Here is a 10707-nt window from a genome sequence, read left to right as displayed (position 1 = left end):
GGAGATACACCATTCTGTGTCTCTCAGCGCTGCCCGATGGGATTCGCCCAGTTACCTCCGAATCCCTCGAATCCGACTCTGCAACTTCGGGCCGGATGACCAAGGAGGAATTCGAAGCTGTCGTCGACAGCGTCAGAACTGCGATCGAGCTGGGTGTACACCCGAAGATGATATCGCAGGGTAGCTCGGGAAGTTATTTTGCAAGAAACAGCCAGGGAAAGGTGGTGGGTGTTTTCAAACCAAAAGACGAAGAACCCTACGCATCACGAAATCCCAAGTGGACCAAATGGATACACAGAAATTTGTTCCCCTGCTTTTTTGGTCGGGCCTGTTTAATTCCTAATTTATCGTACGTCTCCGAAGCCGCCGCCTACGTCCTTGATACCCGCCTGAAAACCAATCTTGTCCCCTACACTGATATCGTTTATCTATCGTCGAAATCTTTTTACTACGACTTTTGGGATCGCCGGAGTGCGTGGGGTGGTAGAAAGCAGTTGCCGGCGAAAGTTGGAAGCTTTCAAGTCTTCCTGAAGGGCTACAAAGATGCTAATATATTTCTCCGTGAGCATCCTTGGCCTGACCAACATAACTCCGGTTTCTCTGCGGGAGATGTGCCACGGAAGAAGAGGCGTCCGTGGAATGAGGCATGTCGACCGTCCGGCATCCAGTCTGATGACGAGGACGAATACGAAGAGCGCCAAATTTCCCCATCTCCTTCAGTAGAAGAATCCCCTCATCACCGTTTCTATTGGACCGAAAACCTCAAGCAAGCCTTCCGCGAGGAGCTGGAAAAACTGGTTATCCTGGACTATATCATGCGGAATACGGATCGTGGATTGGACAATTGGATGATAAAAATCGATTGGTACACTGAGAATGTTTCTATCGTCGCTGAGCCGCCCAAGGTAAACGGTACTACCAATTCAGATGAGGACGAACATTCGCCTCCTCCCCAACCAGTTTCTATAAACTCGGATCGTTTAGGCTCAGACATTCAGCAATATCGGCGCCAGGAAAGTATGGTTGCTGTTAGCCGGTCAGGGACGCCGTCAAATGCACCGGAACTGCCACATGCCACTATATCCATTGGAGCTATCGATAATAGCTTATCGTGGCCCTGGAAGCATCCCGATGCTGTAAGTTTTAATTCTGCCAGTGATTTGTCCCAGTTTTAATCGCATGTTTTTAATGGTTTAATGTTATAAAACAGTGGCGGAGTTTCCCCTTTGGTTGGCTTTTCCTTCCTGTGTCTCTCATCGGTCAGCCTTTCTCGCGGAAAACACGAGATCATTTCTTACCCCTCCTTACTTCTACCGCTTGGTGGAGCGGAACACAAACTTCTCTACGGCGGGTCTTCAGTCAAGATTCCGATTTTCAAGAGAGCATGTTTGCGCGACAAATAGCAGTTATGAAGGGCCAAGCTTGGAATGTGGTTGAGACACTTAAACAACCAGACCATGGACCTCTGGAGCTTACACGCAGAACGCGAGTATGCGTCTGGGATGACCTAGTCGACATCCCCATTGCCATCCCACTCCGCGTGCCCTCTACCGAAATGCACAAACGACGCGCGCTAGATCGTGAGCAGGAGGAAATGGATATCAGCACGGCCATATCCTCAGACTCCGGCGCTCATCGCGATCTCTTAAACCTAGGCTCACCACCACACGAACTACCAAACCCTAATAGATTCGCGTTGTCTCGCGATGGCAAAATCCCCATAGGCACCGGTGGCAGAAGTGAAGTTTCAGGCAGCCCGACTTCGCTCGGTGATCTCAGCTACGCCAACTTCGACGGGATCGGAGAAGACGAGGACAGGGACCTTGCAGCGAGCTGGGCCACTGTGCCAGCACCCGCTACTGCATCGAGCCGATCGCGGCCCAAGTTAGCTACTGATTCGAAACAGGCGGCACACAGAAAGAATGCCGCGTCCATTGCTCACCGGCGGGGCAGCGTTTCGTTTATGTTCGGAGGCGATGACCTTGAAGGCGATCTTGGTTACGCAGCAGCGGAGGAGATGGAAGGCAATGAGCGCAAGGTGATTGTCGAGAGACTCGAGGCTGTCAAGAGCAAAAACCCCGTTTTCACTTGGTGCTGAGCGGGACAAAATCAACTAATCACTCCATCCTTGCTTCGATTTATCTCTGTATCTCTTTATTTGCTTGATGATTAAGGATCGTTTGTATTTTACGTATCTGGTTCGGCACCCCCCCTCTCCAGGGCTGGTTTTTCTTCTCCCGTGATATTACCTGCTTTTACTTCGCATTTCCCGTTTGATGTTTTGTCATCCAGGTCAAGGATAACTATATAATTGGGGCCATGGCATGAGCATAAGCATGTGGAGTTAAATTTAGCGTTGTTGACATGTTCCTTTTACCCTTTCCGTTTGCTTTTCTCATTCCCTTGATTACAGGGTAGATTGCCATTCCTAGGAGGCAGTTAGTATAAAGTTTCCTTTGTACAGTACCACCACATCGCCGATGCCTGGGATTTTGTGGAATTTTCCGGGTGGATGTCCCAATGTCATCGAGTTATATATAGATTTTACTTCCCGATTTGCTCTCCAAAGATAAACTTTCGCGAGCTAAGCCTATCTAGTCCAGTCACATGCCAGCCAGCTTATCTTATCGGCTCGCGCCGTCTCGACTCCTTCCTCGATGCGTCATTCCGCTGCTCTCAGTCCAACTCCCTCAATCGCCTCTTGCATCTTCGCATGGTGTGCTGGCCGGGCTGAGCAGTGAATGGACTGGCAGACACACTTCGTACACAGCACCGCTGGCAGGATTGAAGCGGTACACGACACACTACGCGAGCGATTACCTCATAACAACTCGCAGTGTATCTAATGCTTCTCACCTCGGTGGAGCCTCGAACTCATCTTGAGTCTAACTCCCCTTCACCCAGCTTTCATACCCTTCTTGTCTCCTTGCTATCACCTGCGGATGCGTCCCCGATATGAATGGGTTACAACTAATATCTTAAAAGACTTTTTTCTCTATTTTCCTTTTTGATATTTTTAAACTGATAGATTTCATGTCGTTGCGAAATCATTCTGGACCTTGTAATTTCTCTTAAGACACGATATCAAAGGGAAACACACCCCTTTGAGCCACTATGAATTCGTCTGCGGCAGTTTTGCTGGACCCCAAAGCTTTTAAAAGGCAGGCGGCGACAGGTATGTTTTGATGTTTGCTTTAAACTGAAAAACTCCACTCGACAACCTTCTATCCCCAGCAAACTATAAACACCTTTATTTTGTTGTATTTTATTCACAGCATATAACGTCCCCTTGACTCTCCAATCATCCTGTATCTGTTCCATCCTCATTTTACCTTCCCGGACCATCAGGTTCAAGCTCTAGTACTCCCAGACCCCCAGGGGCGCCCTCGGGAACCTCCTTCGATCCTAGCATGTTATTGAGTCCTCGAAGCTTGAAAGCGCCTAAGCCACGCACAAGCGCCAGTGCACCGGTATCTCAAACGCCAACCCCTCTGCAGCTCAGCAGGAATAGCAACAGCTATCCTTCGTCAGATGGTAACGTGAGCGATTCTCAAAGCGAAAAGACGGCTTCGACACATGGATACGAAACGACTCGGTTTGGCCGTCATAGAAATATGATTGAAAATATGTATGGAGTTGAAGAGCGTGGAGTTCACCCGCAGAAACGGATAAAGCGCCACATGAACCAAAATGCTGGTAGTAGTTCGGATCAGAGGTTCCCCTCCAGCCCTGGACGGGGTCTAGCGGAATACATGAAGGAACGTTCCGAAACCAGCACACCATCGCTGTCTGAAGTGGCCACGATAGATCTTACAATAGGTAACTAGCTCCAGTGCATCCCGCGATGGGCTATATTTGTCCGCTAACAAAGTTTCCCAGATGATGATCAGAATGAGGATGATGTGGTTTTCCTTGGTAATAAAGATTTGGGAATGGAAGAAGTTTGCTACGGTAGAATTGAAGGTGCGATGGTCTACGCTCACCAAGTCCCTCGTCCAGTGAAGTCCGCTTTTGGAGCGACCTCGTCCGATTGGCCCTCCATTCGATGTCAACTTCTACGCACTCGCGGCCCAGATACTAGGATTGATGTTGCTGATCCATTGCAAAATGTATTTGGGATCATTGACCATCGTGTTGCGGCTGCTTTAGTTCCACTTCTTGACTCGACAGTCATCAAAATACGAACTCAAGCTCGCCTCGATGTCCGCAAGAAGAAGGAAAATGAATGGCCAGGGCAACCTTGTTCGGAGGTATATCGCGTGGCTATAAACCTCTATGGGCCTAGGAAGATGGCTGACGGAATTGGGAGGCATCTTGGCCAGAAGAATGTTTGGCTAGGGACACCCAATTTCGGTTGAAGCGGGCATTTCGACCTATAACCCCCATGCAGAGCAGGCTGTCTTGTTCAAGTGGCGAGTACCACAAATCGACTTGCGGTTCAATCGGAAACACGGACAGCTGAAGAAATTAACAGCGCCGTCACGAATATGTTCGATCAGTTGACCAGCGCGGAAAATATCCCGGAAATGGAGCCACCTCCGTCGATAAAGACTCCGCTACTTTCACATCAGAAACAAGCACTGTGGTATATGCTAGATAAAGAAAAACCCCGAAAGTTTGGTGAGAAGGAGGAGGAAAACAATTCGTTATGGAGAGTCCATTACCAGCCAAACGGCCAAAAATGCTATCGCGACATTGTCAGTGGTGTTACTTTGCCCGAAGAACCCCCCCAGGTTTATGGAGGGTTATTGGCCGATATGATGGGTCTGGGGAAGACGTTGAGTATCCTATCGCTTGTCATATCCACACATCTCGAGTCATTGGAGTGGGTGTTGCAGAAAGTTGACAAGGGATTGTTGAACAATCCTGGAGCACGGAATGTGAAAAGCACCCTTTTGGTTTGCCCCTTAAGCGCAGTAGCGAACTGGGTTGGCCAGATCGAGGAACATTTGGAGGAGGATGCTCTTTCATATTATGTCTTTCACGGCCCCACGAGAACAGAGGACGTAGTTGAATTATCTAAGTACGACCTCATCATCACTACCTACAGCACAATACTCAGTGAGCTCTCTGGCAAAAGTTCGAAGCGAGGAACCAGCCCACTCACGCGCATGAACCTGTTCCGTATCGTTCTCGATGAAGCACACGCTATCAGAGAACAAAGCACGGCCCAATCCCAGGCTATATTTTCGTTAGCTTCCATGCGCCGTTGGTCAGTGACCGGAACACCGATCCAGAACAGACTTGAAGACCTAGCATCTGTCACAAGGTTTTTACAGCTCCACCCGTACGTAGAGAAATCTCAGTTTTCTGCCTACATTATCGCACCATTTAAGAGTGAGAACCCGAAGGCGATCCCGAATCTCCGTATGCTCGTTGATTCGTTCACCCTCCGCCGCGTCAAGGATCGTATCAATCTCCCCCCTCGACATGACAAGGTCATCACGTTGACATTTTCAGAGCAAGAAAAGATGCTGCATGAATTCTTCAGGAAGGAGTCCAACGTAATGATAAATGTAATTGCTGGCGAGAGCAAAGAAAAGATGCGAGGGAAAATGTATCATCTAGTTTTAAAGGCAATGATGGTTCTTAGGCAAATCAGTGCCCATGGCAAAGAACTCCTCGATCAGCAAGACCGGGACAGGTTTAAAGGGTTAAGCGCCACTGATGCCATTGACTTGGAACAATCAGCTGACGAGGAATCTTTAAGCGCCATGGAGAAGAAGGCATATGAAATGCTGACACTGATGAAAGAATCAGCAGCAGATGTATGTGCAAGATGCGGCAATACCATCACTCTCCAATTCCCAGAAGATCGCCTGAGCGATAAAGATCCACTCATGGCAGCCATGCTCCCGTGCTATGATATCATTTGCGCAGACTGCTTCCCTCCTATTCAACAAGTTTTCGACGAGAACGCAGGCAAACAGTCCCAACTTAGCTGCACATTCTGCAAAGGCCTCATCCCTGTAACTTATACAGCCATTACGCGTCGGGGCTATGAGAAATTCCAAGAATCCCAACTCTCCAAGAGACAGGGTCCGAAACAAGCCAAGAAATTCGGCCAGTATGAAGGGCCACACACAAAAACCAAAGCGCTCATTTCTCACCTCCTCGATACCATCGAAGAGAGCAAGAAAGCCCCCGACGAAGCCCCAATCAAAAGTATCGTGTTCTCTTCCTGGACGTCACATCTTGACCTGATCGAGATTGCCATGGAAGATAACGGAATCACAACATTCACTCGTCTTGACGGCACCATGACTCTCAAACAACGCAACGCCGCCATCGACGCATTTCGAGAAGACGACAATGTCACCATCCTACTTGCCACACTGGGCGCAGGTGGTGTCGGCCTAAATCTAACGGCAGGATCCAGAGTGTACATCATGGAGCCGCAATATAACCCAGCAGCGATTGCGCAAGCTGTGGACCGGGTCCATCGCCTGGGTCAGACGCGGGAAGTTACGACGATCCAGTTCATTATGAAGGATAGCATCGAGGAGAAGATTGCGGAGCTGGCTATGAAGAAGCAGCAGATGGCGGATATGAGCTTGAATCGTGGCAAGTTGGATAGGAGGGAGTTGCAGCAGGAGAGGATGAAGGAGTATCGGAATCTGTTTACATGAAAGTGAAAGCTTGCCCCTCGCTCTTGAGCTTTTGCTTCGGGTGGCATTCAACCGGATTTCAGTAAACCCCATCACGACTGATGACTCATGACTTAACGTCGTGTCGTGCGCACGCAGTTGTTCACGATCACACATTTGACACATATCAATTGCATCAGTTTTTCACATTACCTTGAGAAAAACATATCCCTTTCCGGTGCATAAATACGGGACCGCACTTCGGATTTCTACAGAAAATAGATACCAGATGGCTATGCTAGGTTGGTTATTGGCGGCAATTCAATGGCGTCTTCTGAACTTCACTGACAAAAATTTTCTTCTTCCCCCCTTTTCCCTTTCCCCTTCCTTTTTCATTTATTTTATCCAATCTACTTTCTTTCAGCCCAGCTTCACGAGCAGCATATACCCTGAATACTCTCTGTTTCTTCTCATCATTTTATTTTCCCTGCCTAATGCCTCTGTCCCTTTGTGTACCAGCTTTGTCTTAGTTTGCTGCCGCCTTATTTTGCGTCCTGCTTATTCAACCAATTATTTACTGGAATTTCGCAGTTTCTCGCATCGCTTATGGCCAATTGATCCTGTGCATATGCTTGCGGATTTTCTTTTGCTTCTTGCTGCGTCACACCCTTTTTACTAAAGTTCATAGTAGAATCTGGCTGCTGGCCTTGAAGAGATAGATCACTGAATATCTGAAACAAAATGAGATATTTTCCAATTCCGAATGTGTTCGGCTTTTTACGTATCCGATATTTCTGATTTTAGTATGTGTCTCATGGAATGAGTAGTGGAAGTGAATGCAAGACATAAATAGACAAGTAGAAAGAAAAGAAGGGTCGGTAGAAACAATGATGGTTCTGAATGTTTAGATTAACCCATTTTTTTGTTTATCATAGATATGACGACGAAAATGCCATTTATTTCACAGGCTAAACTCGTGGTCTCCAGCCTCGAAGACATCCACGCAGGGTCATGCTTCAAATGTTTAAAAAAAAAAAAAAAATAAATAAATAAATAAAAATAAAGAGAGCCAACTTATCATCCACAGAATATAACGATGTACCAGACACCATACATTCAACGCCATCAACATCGCTTTAATATAACTAGTAAAACATCTCCCACCCCAAAAGGAAGTAAAAAGATCCCTCTCCTCTTTCTCCGAAAACCAAACAAAAATCCCTCGCTCCTAGAACAATACGCCATTTCACCCCGTCCCTTCCACGGCCTCCAACAACTCATCAACTCTCTCTCCCAACTTCCTCATCTGCTTCCTCTTCTCCCTCCTCTCCGCCTCCACAACCCGTAATTCCTCCGCCAACCGCCTAATCCTCTCTTCCTGCTCCGCTTCGCTACTCCCTACCCCCGGCAAAACGCTGATGAGGTACTCAATCTGCTGTTCCTTGATAATCAGGTCACGAGCTAGCTCGCGCTGCCGCAGGGCAAAGATCTCGGGGGGGTCGGGGGTAGGTTCTGCTGGCGACGGTTCTTGTTGCTGGGCTTGTGCATCTGCGGCAGCGGGGGTTGTGGGTTGCGGGGAGGCGGCTTTTGTGGTGGTGGATGTGGTAGCGGTGGGGGAAGGGTTTTTTGGGATTTTTTTCAGTTGTGGAATTGCGGTTGGGATGTTGGAGGGCGGGGTTGCTGGGGCGTGATCGTGGTAGGTTGTTAGGTAGCAGAGGGTCGCGTAGAATTGGGTTGCGAGCTGGATGCAAGCGTGGGGTTGGTTGTTTGTTAGCTAGGCGGGCCTCCGGCTTTTTGTTTTTGGTTTCCTCAATTCGTCTTTATATGGAGAAGAGGGATGATTGTGTATACCTGGTCCAAACATGTTTGAAGTTGTGTGAGGATGTCCGCCATGGCAAGCGGTGGTGGGCGGCGGAGGTGTGGAGCGAGGAGGGAGGGGTTCCCTGGTTAGTGGCAGAGGATGGCTGGGAGCTATTTCACTGAGAGATGAAGGCGAGATTAAAGAAATACAATACTATTAAATGATCTTTGAGGGTGAAAGCCGTTGTTGGAGTATGGAGCACAAGCGGTGACATTGAGAAATGCGATATGTATGTATTCAAGAGACGAACGACGCTGGGGTTGAAGCTGTGAGCTCCGGCTTGGCAAACGGTCTCCTTCAATCACCGCGAAGACAACATGGAAACAGAACAAACCTCCCCAAATCATTGACACCGTTAACCAATTCAATGATACACATGCAACCACTTCACTTGCCTTCTCGCCTATCTGTCCACACTCTTCTACAATGTGCCTACCGGCCCTTCTCCAACGATCCCGCCCCGCCAATTCCTCCCGTCTCCCCGACCTCCCAACATCATGACCTCCCTTCATTCCTGGACTACGCTGCTCGAACTTCTCTTGACCGGACAAGTACCACGTACATCGGTACGCATTACGAGTATACCGTTCTTCAAACCCTCCGCCGCTGGGCTCTCGATCTAACCCGCATAGGCGGCCGGATGGACTCTGGGATAGATCTGGTGGGCACCTGGCATTTGCCGGACTCAAACTCACAACCGCTACGCGTCATCGTGCAATGCAAAGCTTCGAAAAACAAAGTAGGCCCGAACATAGTACGAGAACTAGAGGGGACTTTTGCCGGAGCACCGGTGGGATGGCGTGGCCAGGGAATACTGGGTATGCTTGTTAGCTCAAGGGAGTCTACCAAGGGCCTGCGGACTGCGCTGTTGAAGAGTAGATATCCGCTGGTATGGATTTTCGCGGAACTAGACGGCCGTGTGCGGCAGATTTTGTGGAATAAACAGGCGAGTGATGCAGGTTTGGAGGCGTTAGGAGCTGAAGTTCAGCATTTTGAGGATGGCGAGGACAAGACCGTGTCTTTAACCTGGAATGGAGAGGCAATTAAGGGTTTCTGAGAATTGCGTGGATGAGTGCCGGCTGCTTTACTGCGATACGGATGTGCTCAATTATCGCTGATTTCCGGCTATTTCCATGGAATCCTCCATCGATGGTTTACAATGAAACCCAGTGGTTACAAACGTGGTGGTACATGGCAGCTTTCCCATGTGTGTCATTGAAACCGTCGAAGTTTAGGATTCACGCATTTGTTACCATCGCAGATCAGGTCCCGGAAATTATATGAATGCTTCCAGCAGGGATCATAAAGGAACTCTGGGAAGATACAATTTTAGAAAACCATCTGGGGGGCGAGGAGAGGCATCGCTATTGCCGTATGGAGGGCATGGCTACCTCCTGGTTACGTATGAGCACAACAGATAGCTCCACGAGAAGGAGAGTATTTAAAATCTATCCTGACAACCTGGATTGGCATAGAGACGTTATCTACAAGATCACTGGCACCCAATTCGTGACAACGGTATCCAATTTAATCCAGTGTACTGTACAATGGCCATCTATCAAGGTGAGCCTAGATATAGATCTAGCAACTCTACAACCACCATAAACAATAGTATAATATTGAGGCCCAAAGTGAGCTGCATACAAAGCCAGCGCCGCATTTCTCACTGCTCATAGCTGGCCACACGGTATGCATTTATACATATGCAAATATAATAATCACTATTTGACAAGGGTTATAGCTAACTATTCATTCTCTCACGTTTCCAAGATGAGGCTTCTCTACCCATATAGTATGTAAATCGTTCATGGCTGATCCGCAGTTCAAGGATTTGCCTGAACATGTGAGTACATTTTCCTGGGCTGGGTACTCAATATGTAACTTAGTGATTTGTCTGATTGGTTGTTTTGATTCCATTATTCAAAAAATTATTTAGGTTGCATTTTTGCTTCGGCTGAATTCAGAGGTGGAAAGATTTTAGTCTTCCTATCCTTCATTTTCCCATTTGTATTCGTCTATACACACCGGAATCCAAGCTTCGGGATTTTAATCCATGGCCCACCCGTCCACAATCCACAGGGAGAGCCCCCCCCCCCCCCCACCCTGGAAAATCTCTCATATCTCGACGCAGTGTAAAGAGGGGTCATAGTCAGGTGCTCGCTCAGCGCTTTTCCTAAAATAGGGGGGGGGAAAACCCCCCCAAATTGCCGCGCCCCCCAAAGAATTAAACAATTCCCCCCTTTTTCATAAAAAAAAAAA

The 10707-nt window shown here is 48.2% G+C and overlaps 5 protein-coding genes across 5 annotated transcripts in view; 4 read left to right on the top strand and 1 right to left on the bottom strand.

Moving 5' to 3' along the window:
* HCAG_05972 (predicted protein) overlaps positions 1-2098 on the top strand; it is a gene marked incomplete at both ends in the record, with an annotated part of 2385 nt that extends 287 nt beyond the window's left edge. Inside the window, 2 exons of the mRNA XM_001538317.1 lie at positions 52-1136; positions 1211-2098. Coding sequence (XP_001538367.1) covers positions 52-1136; positions 1211-2098 — 1973 coding nt within the window. The remainder of the gene's footprint in view (positions 1-51; positions 1137-1210) is intronic.
* Positions 2099-3114: 1016 nt separating this feature from the next.
* HCAG_05971 (conserved hypothetical protein) lies at positions 3115-6629 on the top strand (the record flags this gene model as incomplete). The annotated part of the gene is made up of 5 exons (XM_001538316.1): positions 3115-3175; positions 3349-3819; positions 3880-4250; positions 4339-4436; positions 4475-6629. 5 exons carry the CDS (start codon positions 3115-3117, stop codon positions 6627-6629), a joined length of 3156 nt encoding a protein of 1051 aa, XP_001538366.1.
* Positions 6630-7833: 1204 nt separating this feature from the next.
* Positions 7834-8480, bottom strand: HCAG_05970 (predicted protein; the record flags this gene model as incomplete). The annotated part of the gene is made up of 2 exons (XM_001538315.1): positions 7834-8328; positions 8439-8480. 2 exons carry the CDS (start codon positions 8478-8480, stop codon positions 7834-7836), a joined length of 537 nt encoding a protein of 178 aa, XP_001538365.1.
* Positions 8481-8824: 344 nt separating this feature from the next.
* Positions 8825-9505, top strand: HCAG_05969 (conserved hypothetical protein; the record flags this gene model as incomplete). The annotated part of the gene is made up of 1 exon (XM_001538314.1): positions 8825-9505. The coding sequence occupies one exon, from the start codon at positions 8825-8827 to the stop codon at positions 9503-9505; it is 681 nt and encodes a 226-aa protein (XP_001538364.1).
* Positions 9506-9831: 326 nt separating this feature from the next.
* Positions 9832-10248, top strand: HCAG_05968 (predicted protein; the record flags this gene model as incomplete). Its single annotated transcript, XM_001538313.1, has 2 exons — positions 9832-10011; positions 10219-10248. The coding sequence occupies 2 exons, from the start codon at positions 9832-9834 to the stop codon at positions 10246-10248; spliced, it is 210 nt and encodes a 69-aa protein (XP_001538363.1).
* Positions 10249-10707: the final 459 nt, after the last annotated feature.

This window comes from Histoplasma capsulatum, genomic scaffold (genome assembly GCF_000149585.1).
Source record: "Histoplasma capsulatum NAm1 scaffold_7 genomic scaffold, whole genome shotgun sequence".
Classification (NCBI taxonomy): domain Eukaryota; kingdom Fungi; phylum Ascomycota; class Eurotiomycetes; order Onygenales; family Ajellomycetaceae; genus Histoplasma; species Histoplasma mississippiense.
Note: the sequence above shows the minus strand (reverse complement) of the source record. Positions and strands in the feature narration are given on the sequence as shown.